General features: G+C 43.6%; 1 protein-coding gene across 3 annotated transcripts in view; it reads right to left on the bottom strand.

Annotated features, from left to right (window-relative positions):
• Positions 1-15,480, bottom strand: part of UBE3D (ubiquitin protein ligase E3D) — a 317,705-nt gene that overhangs the window by 298,592 nt on the left and 3,633 nt on the right. For all 3 annotated transcript variants that reach the window (XR_009506230.1, XM_059941742.1, XM_059941743.1), the window contains exons 2-3: positions 10,365-10,561; positions 6,596-6,686 (exon numbers count right to left, since the gene is read on the bottom strand). Coding sequence is in view for 2 of the 3 variants with exons in the window: in XM_059941742.1 (XP_059797725.1) it covers positions 6,596-6,686; positions 10,365-10,561 (288 nt within the window). In the remaining variant the exon portion in view is untranslated. The remainder of the gene's footprint in view (positions 1-6,595; positions 6,687-10,364; positions 10,562-15,480) is intronic.

Raw genomic sequence — 15,480 nt, 5'->3', positions numbered from 1 at the left:
ACCGCCCTGAAGGCGCGAAACGTGGCCTGCGGTTGTGTTGTGAGCCCACACGTTTAATTGAACTTAAGAAAACCTCAGGTGGGCACCTCCCACACCTTATTCCATGTAATGCTTACTACAACTTTGTGAGGTGAGAATTTCCATTCCCCTGTTACAGAGAAGGAAAGGGAGGCTCAGAAATGTTAAATAATCTCCACAAGTTCACAGAGTCAGAGCTGATGAAGGAAGGCAGTATCTTAACCCAGGTCTTCCAGACTCCGAACTAACTCTCTCCCTTGGAATCTATTCCCTCTCCTGGTAACACAGAACATCAGTAAAGGGGACAGGGAAGGTGGGATGGTACAGACTACATGGGGTGTGACACATCAACCGAAGGGGCGGGAACTTGGTTCTACAGATAGCTGGGGAGTGTCACAGAATTTAAGGTGCGGGAGTGACAGGTCGGATTTGAATTTTTACAAAGATGAGGAGGAAGACAGACAAAGGTGCCTGTTCAGAGTAAGAGTTGGGCCTAAACAGGCTCCTAGATCTTCTCCATCACTAAGATTCTCTGTCCCTTGACATTTTGCACGTAGTGCCAATAAACAGATGCTCAATACAGTGTCAAAGGCAGCAATGTCAAAACCTCATACATGATCAGAAATGAAACTGCACCGAGACTTAGAGAGATCTGGGAGCGTTGATGCACATTCGCACACAATGTGATATTTCAGACTTAACTTGACCCTGTATCACGGTGAATAAAAGCTATACTATATCCCATAGCTATCCATGTAAGACATCGAGCAAGAAAGAGCCTAATTCTCAAGTCATTGCAAAGATAAAAGTGTTTTTACAGCAGAAAGAAATTTTCTGATGTTTGGAAAAAACATAAAACCTTTAAGAACAAAAGATGTATTTTAATCACAGCTCTCCTGAAAGTGTATCTATCGAAAACCCTGAAACTTTGATATGATCTATTTCCCAAGAGAACTTTCAAAGGAAAATAGATACCACATTTTTTTCAAGGTAGTTTTTACGTAAAAACCTGCTGAAGCTCAGAAAAAGAGTGAAATGATTTCTTGAACATTCTCTCAGCTTAAGATTCTATGATGAACAGCAACACATGCTTTTAATTAATTAAAATGTTTTAGTTATTTTTAACGTATCTTAAGCATAAGCTTTGGGGGCAAAAAACTTAAAATGCACAATTTTATTTTATTTTATTTATTTTTTTAAACTTGGTCAATGAGTATAAACAATTTTTAATCTTTTAGTTCATATTGCCAAATTGCCTTCAGAAAAAAAATGATCAATTTAAAGATCCACCACTAACATTGAAGAGTATCCATTTTACTACATTTTAAAATGCACAACTTTAATAAATGTTATTGATTGATGGTGTTTATTTAAAACTTAAACATAGACAAGAAAATGAAATGCCTTAACTTTAAAATCAACCATTAATCAGTGATATTAACAACGGTGATACAGAGATTTCACGTTGGATTAGAACCAAGTGGGCAATAAGAATTTTAAGAAAAAATCAAATATCTAAAGCTCAAGATACAGCCACTAGAATATAGATAAGCTGGCATTATTATTTATTCCAAAAGTTTGTACAATGTTACCAATAATTCAGTGTGTGCCTGTCCTCTCTTTTCACCTCTTTGTTCTCTTTCATAGAAAAGTGACTATTCATAGGAGTAGTTATTTTCAGACTACAATAAGAGCTGGTCTGTCAAGGGACCAATCAACTAGTTGGATATTCTGACATCTCTTATGTTTCCGTTAAGTTCATTCTGCTTATTACCTGCTAGAGTTTCAATGCCCTCATAGTTGCTGGGCTGACACCCAGCTCTGCTGGTGCAGGTGGAACCGGGAGGGCCTTTCCAGAGACCTTGGGACACCTCTCAAATGACTGAAAATCAGGCTGATGTTTCAAAGAGTGTTTGACCAACCGATATAATTCAAGTCTGACATGAATTTATTTCTAAAAGACATAACAAATTCCAAACACAACGACCATTTAGCTGTTTCTGAGACTGATCACAATGAACTAAATTTTATTATTATTGTTGCTTGATATTAGGGACTGTTAACAAGAGAATAATCAAAAATTGTATATGTTTGGACAATTTTTACAGAAAAACTCTGCTGAACTGGTAAGAATGCAAATTGGAGAATTTTATTGTAAAGAAACAAGGCATTATTTTCAAACAACCAAACAAATGGCTAGGAACGTGTGATTCTGAATGAAGAAAAAAGACTGCTGTAATTAGCAGATGTCATGCACCCCGGTGCTAGTAAGTATTAAAAGCCATTAATGAGTCTTAATAGGTTAAACAGTCTTCTGCACCTATAATTTGCTTGACAAGAATCTTTTTCATTCAAAAAAAAAAAAGTAACAAGCATTAGTCTTGCACTATCCAAATAATCATGATTCACAGAACTCAAGGTGCAACTTTCTGAGGTTCACTAAGCACAGAATTTTCATGCTGGCAGGACTCTTACAGGTCTATCTAACTGAACCTCCGAATTTTGCAGATGAGGAAACTGAGAATCAAAGTGACTTGTTCCCAGATAGAAAGGCTGGCCAGTAAGCAGATCTTAACTCGGCTCCATTGCTCCCAATACAAGAGCTCCTGCTAAGACAAACCACCATATTCTAAGATGCCTTCCTGAAAAGAATGCCGACGATGAGTTGATTACAGCACATACAAGCCTCCTTTGAAATACCTTTGGTTTTACTTTCTACTCAACAAGCACAGATGTCCTTACCACCTGCGTGGCACAGGTAACTGGGGAGAAATGAGACGACCACTGGGCTTGATGCAAACAGTCAGCGTGACATCCTTGTGCAGACACAGGAGGAAGCGTGTCTTTCCATCAAACAGAGAGCCACGGGGCCTGCTGCCTAAGAGTGAAATGGAAGCAAAGCCTTCCGTCGCCTACTAAGGATTTCTCCGCATTGCTCAAGAGACCCCCAGGTGCCAGGCGCACATGTGTGACAGGCAAAGGCGTCCAGGGAAGCCTTGTGAAGTGATCAAGGCCTAAGTCACATCCACTGTGGACCTTCTCGCAAAGAAAAAGGGAGAGAGGGGTTCATTTCCCTGGCACACCTAAAAAATACGGAGTCCTGCATCAAAAAGGCTTGAAACACTGTACTAGATAACCTGCTAGCTTGCCAATAAGGCCGATTATGGAAAAGGGGGTGGAAGGAGGCTGTAAAGCCAACTAAAAGGAGCTTGCCGAGTATTTACTATTATATATGTCACAGCCTTAAACGTAAGAGCGTTTATTCTCTTCACAAGTTAGGAAACTAGGCCGTCTTACATCTACATAAGAAGCAGCGGAGGTGATGTGGACAAGGTTCCCCAGCCTGTGGTGGTAAAGCTGGAGTTCACACCCAGGTCCCGTTCTCCCGCTCTGCCTCTCACTCCACGGCCTCCCGATGGTCAGGATTAGGGAGAGCGCATACGGTCTTCCAGTGTCAGCCTCTAAGCCCTCCTAGCTCTCAAGTCCAGGGTCGTAAACAGGACTGACACAAAACAGAAGATGCAGTATCAGCCAATGATGTACGAGCACATCCTTCAGGCCAAGCACACCAGGACAGTCCGTTACTCTAGTAAACTCGCTCCTCTGTGACTTCCAGGTCTCTCACTGTTGTAGAGGCACACGTGTTTCAGAAACTGCGTCTGAGAGTTAAACCAAAGCCAGAAATAGACTGAGAGAAGGAAGACTGTCCTGGTTAAACTCCAGGGTAAGCTGGGATCCTCTGGACCTTCCAGGCTCAAGCGGGCCTATCCCTGACAGCGTGTCGTGCGGCCACCTCAGCCTTAGGGAAACTGAGCGAGGACGTTCTCCCTGCCCTGCAGATTCAGAGTCACCCCGTGGCTTCCCCAAGATAATCACTCAGAGGGTGCTCTGCTCACAAGCCCCCCACTTATACTAGCATAACTTTCCGCGATCTCATCTACCCGGGATGCTGCCAGAAATCAGAGAGCAAGCAAGAGAGGTTGATGGAGGGCCCGAAGAAGCACCCTAACGTGTACTCGAGTCAACCCGGCAAGAATTTTTTTTTTTTAATTTTACTTATTTATTTACTTTTGGCTGTGTTGGGTCTTCGTTTCCGTGCGAGGGCTTTCTCTAGTTGCGGCAAGCGGGGGCCACTCTTCATCGCGGTGCGCGGGCCTCTCACTGTCGCGGCCTCTCTTGTTGCGGAGCACGGGCTCCAGACGCGCAGGCTCAGCAGCTGTGGCTCACGGGCCCAGTTGCTCCGCGGCATGTGGGATCCTCCCAGACCAGGGCTCGAACCCGTGTCCGCTGCATTAGCAGGCAGATTCTCCACCACCGCGCCACCAGGGAAGCCCCGGCAAGAATTTATAGAGAATGCACTCTTCCTCAGGCAGCCAGCCTGCTGCTGGGGGCGGTGATGATGAAGATGGTGATAAGAGCAAGAATTACAGCAGGAGCTATCGCATACTGAATGCTTAGCGGTTACACTCATTCGCTCCTCCCCCGAACCCTACGGGGGTAGCTCTTATTGTTATCTGTATCTTTGTAATAATAAAAAAAAAAAGAAAAATGAAGGCACAGAGTGGGTAAGTAACTTCCCCAGGGTCACAGCTAGTAACTGGTGGACACAAACACAGACAGTCTGGCTTCCGGGTCTGTACTACCAGCCACTACACAACACTGCACTCTAAATATGAGCGAGGAGTAACATGCGTTATGCGTAGGACTATCCCACACCCAAAGCCTCCAGTTTAGGCGGGAAGACAGGCGAATAAACCTCCGAGGAGCACAGAAACCAACCCAGGGTTCAGGAGAGGCTCCCGGCAGAGATCTGCTGAATCTAGGTAGGCGCTAACCAGCGGGAGATGGGGAACGGGGGTGCATTCCAGGAGCGGGGTAGCTTTCACTAGGCACTAGGGTGGGGAAACCCATGAAGAGACCGTGGGACTGCAGGCCGATCGCTGGGGCTGTGCACAGGACGTGTGTAGGGAAGGAAGCAGGCGGGCGAGGGCGGGCTAGAACACGAGGGTGCAGAGGTAAGCAGAGGCACGCTCACAAAGCACCCGGCGCGGCATGCGGAGGGCTTACGGGATTTATCTTGGAAGACATGGGAGGCCACGGAGGGTCTGAACGGGGGAAGCCGGCTGCTTTTGGGAACAATCACTGGGCGGTCTAGACGTGATCAGAGGGGATGAACCCAGAGTCAGGCTGAGCGCGTGAGGAGCAGGCAGCAAGGGCTCTTCGGCGAGAGAACAGTGGCATCGACTAAGAGGTGGAGGAAAGTGGAGAAACGCGGAGAAGGAAGTAGCAAAAGTACCCGGTAACTGGCTACCTGCAGGGGGACAGAGAGGAAGCCTAGGCAACAGCACCAGGATTCCACTTTGGGGACACAGGGAGAGAGAGGTCTGGTGTTCATTCCTCCATGGAGACCCGGAACACTGGAGGAGGAGGGGTCTCATGTAAGTCTCCAAGGAAACCCATCCAACAAAGAGCTCTAAATTCTTCCTTTAAATATTGTCAACAGGGACTTCCCTGGTGGTGCCGTGGTTAAGAATCCGCCTGCCAATGCAGAGGACACGGGTTCAAGCCCTGGTCTGGGAAGATCCCACATACCATGGAGCAACTAAGCCCGTATGCCACAACTACTGAGCCTGTGTGCCACAACTACTGAGCCTGCACTTTAGAGCCCACGAGCCACAACTACTGAGCCCATGCACCACAACTACTGATGCCCACACGCCTAGAGCCCGTGCTCCACAACAAGAGAAGCCATCGCAATGAGAAGCCCATGCACCGCAACGAAGAGTAGCCCCCACTCACCACAACTAGAGAAAGCCGGTGCACAGCAACTAAGACCCAACTCAGCCAAAAACAAAGTTAAAAAAATACTGTTAACGATAATAAGGGTTTGCTCTGTCTTTCCAGCCTATGAGTGATTAGAAAATTCAGAGAGCAGGGTTTGCGCCCAGGAAACAAAGAGGCTGACAGGAGGAGAGGATGGAAAAATAATTAAAAGAGACAACATGGGAATACAAAGAATACAGCAAAGGGCCCTTCCCATCTCAATGGGGTAATCACAGGACACCTCGAAGGCAGGTTACAGCATTAACCTAAGCATGGAGAAAAGGTTAATTTGTGCTTTATATGCTGTTTTAATAAGCAGGGAAACAGGAAATGGATTTTAGAAAGGCACTAAGAGAAATAGTTCAAGTACAAAATTGTGCTGCAAAAGCTTCTGTTATTTAGAAAATTCACTTAATGTGGAAAAGTTCATTCACCAGGATGATGGCTAAAACGTGTGACAGATGCCGTGTGTTTTCAGAGGAGAGGGGCCTATCTCTACCGGCTATTCCACCAAGATAAGCCTTCCTCCCTCAGAGCCAGCACCCTATTGTTCCCCTTTGTCAGCTGGAGAAAATCTAGCTGCTCCGTGATTGCTGGAGAGTTTGGGGGCTGCTTTGGTTCAAAGTGACATTGAGCTGGCTCTCATTTGAAGGCCACAGACTGCTCCCTTGGCAGTTCCTTCAAAAATTCTGAGAGAAAAAGAGAAAAACCATTGCCAGGCACAAGATGAACCGGTGTTGACTGTGTTCCTTACCTGCTCCTTATGATGATTTCACCGCAGGACTGGCAATAAAACGTGCAACATTCTTGGGCTTGGGAGCTTTGATTAAACACTGAGATCGGTTCTAGAGGAAATCAAGGAAACAGCAAATCTTAGAGGTTTGGGACAAATCCATTAACATACTTAGAGTTTAATAGCCGCAATAAATTACCACCAATAAGCACTGCTTATGATCTACCCAGAAGTACCCATTTAGTTAGTATTATCTGATGACTCAAGCAGAAGCAAATATTGGGAAGTGTTTTCAAAAACAGATTTTGCTACATGTTTCAGAGTTAGGTATTGCCCTAAATTATCTGTGTAACATAGATAACTCGTTATTTCTCTCATTCTGGAAATACCAACATTAAGGATAAGAGAAAAGGAGCTATTTCTTTCACATCCAGCTGACTACTCAGAGCGTCCCCGTTCTCAGCTTTCCTCTGCTACGATTAGGGACAGTTTTTCATCACTGTGACTGCTGGTAAACAGACTTCTTAAATTTAATTCGATTTAAACAAGGTTGATGTCCGCTCTGGCATCTTACCAGTACGTACAAACAAAATCAATCTTGAAATTGGTCTTTATTGGGCAGGTCCCAGGGAATGAAACGGCTCCTAAGAAGAGTTCCATCTTCCAAGAGTGAAACTCAATTTCTGATTAAAGCTGTGGGAAAACATATATTTCCCATAGAATATGAAAGAGCAGTATAAGACAGTATGTTTCCTTAGTTTCCGTTATTTCATTCACGAAGGAAACTTTCATTTCCAAAAAAGCCCAAAATACAAAAAACCAAACCCACAAAAATATTTGTCTACTAAAAAAAGTCTGAAGAAATGAGGTTATATCCATTAGAATCAAGCAATTTGAATTTGGTTTATGTTACTTTATATTTTAAGATTAAAAAAAAATAATTGATGTGAGAAAGTTTAAGCCTTAAGAGTTAAAGATTCTTCTGTTTAATTTCTAGGACTGCCCTGTAGCACTAAAGTGAAACAAACAGTATTCTTTAGCTCTGAGCAGATAATAAGTAGACCTGGGTAAGACATCCAAAATTTTCTTTTCAGAACCAATAAACAAATTTTCAGTGACACACTGCCCTCTGCTGCTCACCCAGGATGATGCAGGCTCAGGTTCAAGTCAGAACCTTCTGATACAGGGGCATCCTGGGAAGCACTGCCTCCTGGGGATGAATCTAATGCTGGTGCTACATCAGATTTTACTGCAGCCAGTTCTGGGTCAAAGGTCACGTCTGACTTATGCATTCAAAACAGTGTAACAATATGTCTACTGTAGTCCTTAAAAGAGCATTCTTACAGTTGAAAAGTCAACTCTGTAAAAACCCTGAAACATAGATTGAATGCTATAAATGTTAAGACTCGCTTCCTACCACAGATTTTGATTCAAGTTTACATCAGTATGCACCTATTTGATATTTATTCATTCGGCAAATATTTATTCACCACCTATTATGTGGAAAGCACTAAAGCAATTAAATACTGAGGAATCTATTTTGCATACCGCTTCATGCACTGCGGAACAGGGCTTTGAATGTTTTTCCTTTTCAGACTGTTGAGTAAAATATGTGTTAAAAATGTAAAGAAACTGGAGACCCATGAATGCCAACAACAGATGCAAACCAACACACAGCAGTCAATTTATTTTGTCCAACAGTTAAAACTAGACAGTAATGTTTGCTGATTTAAATTTTTAAAAATAGTTCAAGTTTTGCTATTTAACTGTTATAGAATACGGGTAGGCAACATACCAGTTCTGTCTCTGGAAGGTCTCCGTACCTCCTCATTATAGGACCTAAAATCATGGTCCCAGAAAACTAGCAGAAGATCTGAAAACACTCCGCTGTGGCTTTCACGCCTGCCTTTCTCCAGTTTCCTGATGTGACCCAAGATTCCTGCTGTGGGTACTGTTCCTCATCGCTAAAGACAGGTGATGACGTCACAGGAGCCAGACTCCCAAGGCAAGAATTCTTCCCTGAAACAACACTTCCCCTGCCCATCATGAGGCACCCTCAGAGCGTCTATCTCCCATCTTGACGGCCCCATTCTTCTTTCCATGGTTACTCCAACAGTCATTCTTAGGTTTATCCTATGCCACTTCAGCCCCAGGACATTTCTTTCCTCAAACCAACCCTGCTCAACTCAGACTAGTTATTCACTAATCCAGCACTTGAGCAAAATCATTCTCCAACAAAAAAGGAACGGAACTCCCTCTACTTCTCTTTCCTTTCAAAAGCCAGGACAGAGATGCCAGGGAACACCTGACAACTCCTAAACAGCGCTTCAGTACAATCCTGTCGACCGCCCTTGGGGCTGCATGGAGAAATGCAGATGAAAGGCTTCGCATCCATGAGGCAACAGGGAAATCTCAAGTGCATCTATAACAACTATAATCCTTCTCTGAGAACGAGTATCACATCCAGCTGTTACAGCCTCCGTTTCCCCTTTTTGCATCATTTTTAATCCTCCGAAGCATATCACTCACATGGCAAAGAGGCGATGAACCAGTGAGGTCATTCGATAAATTATTGCGAGAAACATTTCTACTGCCTTTCTGAATCAATGTGCCAACAACAAAATATTGGAAGTATCACAGGCATAGCAACAATCAAAGTCAAATGATGCATCAAACTCAATTTCAGAATCTTTATATGTACTGTTCTCTCTAGTTAGAAACGTCCCGGACTTCCCTGGTGGCGCAGCGGTTAAGAATCTGCCTGCCAGTGCAGGGACATGGGTTCGAGCCCTGGTCTGGGAAGATCCCACATCCCATGGAGCAATTAAGCCCAAGAGCCACAATTACTGAGCCCGCGCGCCTAGAGCCGTGCACCTAGAGCCCGTGCTCCGCAACAAGAGAAGCCACGACAATGAGAAGCCCATGTACCACAATGAAGGGTAGCCCCTGCTCACTGCAACTAGAGAAAGCCCACATGCAGCAATGAAGACCCAACGCAGCCAAAAATAAATAAATAAAATTAACTAATTAATTAAATGTCCCTACATGGATGCAATCATTTCCATCATTCAGTTCTCTGGTCAAACGCTGCTTTCTCAGAGTGGCCTTCCCTGACCCTCATCTGCCACTAGTCACGCCCTATCCCATTATTCTGCTTTACTTTGCCCACAGCACTTACCTCTGTATCCAAATAACTTGTGTGTTCATTACCTGTTCCCACTGATTAGAATCTTAAGCCCCATGAGGGCAGAGACCTTCCTAGCTTGCCCACTTCTGTACCCCAGCACCTAGATCAATGAGCTAATATTTGTTGAATGAATGAATTTCTACGTATTGCTTTCATATCAACCAGGTCTTGTGCGATTGCCATCTGATTTCATCTTCCTATCAACTCTGTGAGCCAGGTTTTTTACAATTAAAGAAACAAAGCAGGGAGTATGTGGGAAATCTCCGTACCTTCCGCTCAATTTTGCTGTGAACCTAAAACTGCTCTAAAAAAAAAAAAAAAAAAAAAGGGCAGGCTATTAGGAAAACAAAACAAAACACTTAAAAAAACCCCAAAGAAACAAAGCCTCAGAAAGGTTAAGTAACATGTTCAATTGCATGCAGCTAATAACGGGCAGAGCTGGCAAAAAAACATATGTCTTCTGGACCCCCAGCTCATTCCATGCAGCTGATGAGCAGTGATTTTCACCCGGGAAAAGTTCAACCTTTCAAAGGAAAAAAAAAAATCACCTCTGACTTATAATGAAAAAGCAAATGCAGAAACAGGACCGCCAGCACTACTCACTTGTGCAGAATTCCGCCCGCGCCTGCAGCCGCAGGTGCAACCCGTCCCCGGCCACGTGCTGCAGCCCGCGGCAGGAGGACGGGACAAGCCTGACCCCTGCTGGCAGCCAGAGCTCCGTGCAGCCGCCAGGGCTTTTCATCTGCAGCGAGGTCGGCGTTATGCAAACATCCATGGGCAGACCGCCTTCGTTTGGATCGCTGGGAATGAAAAATAACACACAAGAAATTATTTCTCATTGATGAAAGCCACATTATGAAAGAAACAAAAACGGCCAAGGAGCTCTCTGTTCCTCTTCAATAAGGGCCCTGAATTTAGTCTCTGTCGTGGAACAATAGCAGTGAACTGATCGTAAAGGAAACTAAATCTATACTAGGTTTAGATGAGGTCAGAGAGTACTTTTCGCTGTCACTGTAACAGGAAAGTTCAGAGACATATTTTTCATTCTTGCTTCTTCTTTTTTTATGGTAACGATGCATTTTTAAGCATGTACTCTTTCCCACTGCCAATGATCCTGAGTGCCAACTCTCTCCTCTACCCCAGTACTTCCTCCATCTACTCCAGCCCGGACCTCCCCCTGGGCTGCTCCTGGATCTGCAGCACAGCCTGCCACTTCGCTTCCTCACCCCTGACTCTTCCCTCCCACCAGTCTCCCCGACTTCCGCTTCTGCAAACCAGCACAATGGAATGCTAGTCTGTCATGCACCACGCACTTGTTCATCAAAGTATTTTTGGTCAGAGAATTCAGCAAGGCAGCGTTAAGACGGTGGCTTATGCACCTTTGCATCCCTTGATCCTAGCATGATTTCGACATTCATTCACTCACTCAGCACACCTTTTTTGAGTTCTACCATGTGCCAGGTACTGGGAATACAATGATTAACAAGATATTTCCTCTGCACCCCACAACCCCGAGCAGGGGACAGGCTAGTAAACAGGAATGATCAAGGGAGCATTAAAACTACGTTGCACTTATTCATAATACAGGGGACTAAGGAAGCACGTGGAGGGGGGCAGCAACTATCCTAGGCCAAGCACTAAGCAAATGTTATGTGAATAATGAATGGATGAGTTAGTGACATATTCTAGCTTCTGAGACCAGCATTTCAATGTTTTACTTTACTTACAGTAAATTAGAGTAAAGCATTGGTATTTCATATGCAGGATTTTGATAAGGAAGCCAGGATTACGTAAAACAAAAGGTACAGGAGAAAAAACTTTGTCAATTTTAAGAATAAACAAATAATGAAGAAAACAATCTAGTGATGCATGAATACCAGGCATGAAAGGACTTACTAATCCAGTCCACAACAAACACAAATCACTTGGTGCAGGCAATAGAGTAAAACACAGTTGCTGTCTACCAGGCACCAAAAGGACAGAAGGGTATGAAGACATATAGAGATAATATTCCTACGAAGTTGAAATATGCTCAGCATTGCACCAGAGGAGCAAAGCACCTGGACCCCCTCTTAAGTGCTAACAGCAAGAGCAGGCCATCCACTCAGTGTCACTGAAGTGCAGAAGGTGGGCCATTCACTTGAATGTCATCCAAGTAGAGAGGTCATACCGTGTGTTCAGGTGTGAATCTTGGTCAGGCCTCCTATTTTGCCTTAGAAAATTTTAAAACTACTTTCTGGCTAGTTCCTTTTAGAAGTGTGCAGATCTGCACTTAATTGGCAACACAGAATATCAAGAACCTGAGTCTTGGGACTTCCCTGGCGGTCCAGTGGTTAGGACTCCAAGCTTTCACTGCTGAGGGCGTGGGTTCGATCCCTGGTCAGGGAACTAAGATCCTGCAAGCTGTGCAACGTGGCCAAAAGTTTTTTTTTTTTAATTTTTTTGACGTGGACCATTTTTAAAGTCTTTATTGAATTTGTTATAATATTGCTTCTGTTGTATGTTTTGGTTTTTTGGCAGCAAGGCATGTGGGATCTTAGCTCCCCAATGACCACAGATCAAACCCACACCCCCTGCATTGGAAGGTGAAGTCCTGACCACTGGACCACCAGGGAAGTCCCCCAAAATTAAAAATTAAATTAAATTTTAAAAAAGAAATTATTAAAAAAACAAAACAAACCTGCGTCTTTTCCAGGGAAGACAGACTCAAACTCTTGAGTCAAAAGTCTAGTCTTCAGAAATGATGTTTAAGAAATAATAATCCTCTAAAGTAGATGTCAGAAAACTTTTTATATAAAAGGTCAGATGGTAAACATTTCAGGTTTTATAGACCATATATGGTTTCTGAGGCATAGTCTACTTTTTTTTCTTCCTAATGACCCTTTAAAAAATATAAAATCCATTCTTAGCTCATAGACTGTAACAAAACAGGCCGTAGGTTAGATCTGGCCCCTAGGCTGTAGTTTGCCAACCACTGCTCTAAAGATACACAATTTGTTCAGTTTGGTACTTCAGCGATTTTCAAACTAGACTGTGCAGTTGGCACTTGGAAGTGTCTCAAGGGAAACCACTGGGTTCCTAAGTCCCCTGTCTGCCCACCTCTGGCATACCACCCTTTCCTCCCTTCCTCTTCCTGAAAAATGCAGCCCATTACATAGGGCAAAGAAAGATAGGTATCTTCGAAAGGGTGGGAGAACCACTGAAGCCTGGGGTAGATCTGAGAAACCCAGCAGGGTGAGGAGAGCACCCACCAGGAGGGCCACCCAGCAAGGATGTCAGGTTCCCAGAGGAGAAAGGAGGAAATGTGAGCAGCAGGTGGGGGGGGGGCAGCTCAGCATGGAGTTTCAGAGCCTGTCTTAGTCTGCTCAGGTGCCTATTAACAAAACACCACACAGTGGGTGGCTTAAACAACAGACATTTATTTCTCCTAGTTCTGGAGGCTGGGAAGGTCAAGATCAAGATGCCAGCAGTTCTTGGGGAGGACCCCCTTCCTGGCTTGCAGACGGCTGCCTTCTCACTGTATCCTCACATGGCAGAGAGAGGAAGCCCTGGCGTCCCTTCCCATAAGGACACTAACCCCATCATAGTGGCTCCACACTAGTGACCTCATTGAAACCTAATTCTCTCCCACAGGCCCCATCTCCTAATACCACCACACTGGGGTAGAGCTCTAACATATGAATTCTGAGGGAAAAGAAACATTCAGTCCGTAACAGAGCCCAAGCAGCTGAGGAGAGTGTCGACACTGAGCGGAGGGAAGGGAAGTGGCAAAGGAGGCCAGCGGAAGATTAATTGCATAGAGTGGAACTGACCAAGTAAATACATGTCATGAGGATGATGGAATCCAGGATTCTCACTGTGGGAGAACAGCTACAAAGAGGGAAAGGGAGAAAACCAGAATGGATCCTACGGTGGTAGACTAGAATCTAAAATACCTGGGTGAAGTCATGGTTTCCAATGCATATAAATAGATACAGTAACATATATAGGTGTATATGTATGTGGATTATGATATATTTACAAACACACACATATACATGCATACATAAACACAATACATATGTCATACATACACACTCTAGTTCTGTCTGCTAGTGGGTCTGGGAGAAGTGACACTCCAACAGTAATGAGCACACTCTGTGCCCAGATCTTGGTTTCTAAAGGTCATTTTCCACTTAAAAACAAAATGAACAAAAATGAAACAAATCACGGTTCCTTGGAAAAATAACTACATCCAGGGCTGGGACAGGAAAAGAATGAGATGAGCCTGAGCCTGGCATATCTTGTTGTGCAACTAAGTAAAGAAGAAATCAAAGAATGTCAAAACAAACAAACAAACAAACAAAAAACCAACAAAAAACAAAAAACACAGAAATCATCTTGAAGGGACTCCCCCTGGCCACATCTGGTTGTAATTTGAGAAAAAAGTAACCGACTGAATGAAACAGAGCTATGGGTCCATACTGATATGAATAAATGAATGACTATACTTCAATTAAAAATAATAATAAATAAATAAATGAATAAAATGAAAGTATGATGAGGAACAGGGCATTTACGTAGTCTCAATTAATACTTATTGATAATGAAAAGAATTATTAATATCAATTAATACTTATTGATAATGAAAAAAAAAGGGCAATTTATGGTGGAGAAGCCTGGCAGATACCACCTTATTTAAGTTCTCAAAGTTAACGTGAACTTTAATGGAACAAATCAAAATCATGTGCCACCTGAGAGGATGCAACGAGAACACAGCATCAATTTTGTGATATTCCTGCCAAAGATGTATAACCTGAACGTAATCTTGAGGAAACATAAGACAAAACCAAATGGAGGAATATTCTACAAAATAATTGGGCTGGAGTCTTCGAAAGTGTCAGGATCATTAAAGTCAAGGAAACTGAGGACCTCTTCCAGATTGAAAAACGAAGGAAACATGAGGATGCAATGCATGATTCTGAGCTGGATCCCTTTGTATTACAGATATTAAGTAGACAACTGGAAACACTTGAATAAGGTCTGAGTATAAGATGGCAGTAACATATTTCCCAGTTTTGAGTGTTGCATGCTGGTTTTGTAGGAGAACGTCCTTATTTGTAGGAAATCCACAGTAACGTATTCAGAAGTGACAGCAACTTACTCTCAAGTTTGAGATTATTCCAAAACAAAGTTTTTGAGACACTAATTGCCCACACTTTTTATATGTGAGGCTTTTGTCACTATCCTCTTGTATTCTTTCAGGTGTCACACCCTGCTCAAAACTATCTAATAACCTCACATCTCAACTCTGAGTCCCAGCTAAGGTCCTTTCAATGGTCTCTAAGACCCAGTAATATACTAGAGGCAACTGTTAACATTCCAGGCATTTTGCAGGCCAGTTGACCTCACTTTGGTAGTTTGCTATCATCTATGGTGAAAGTATTCCCACCACAGGAATCAATAAGTGCTGCAGATCAGGAAGAATGTTTTTGCCTGTTTGGTTTTCCTGGAGAACAGGTCATTGAACATTTTCCAGCACACCACTGCAAGACCCTTTACTATGTGCTTCACCAGCCCACCCACATCTCTCTGAACTAGGCACCACCTCATACTTTCTGTTCTCTCACAGAGCAACAGTCTTCCACTGGGAATAATACAGTCCCAGATCTCACCCCTTTCAGTTTATTGCTCCACTGTTGCTTTCTTATTCAGAATAAGGGGTTGGAATTTTTTTCCC

Source organism: Balaenoptera ricei, chromosome 12 (genome assembly GCF_028023285.1).
Source record: "Balaenoptera ricei isolate mBalRic1 chromosome 12, mBalRic1.hap2, whole genome shotgun sequence".
Lineage (NCBI taxonomy): Eukaryota > Metazoa > Chordata > Mammalia > Artiodactyla > Balaenopteridae > Balaenoptera > Balaenoptera ricei.
This window is presented reverse-complemented; position numbering and strand designations above follow the sequence as displayed.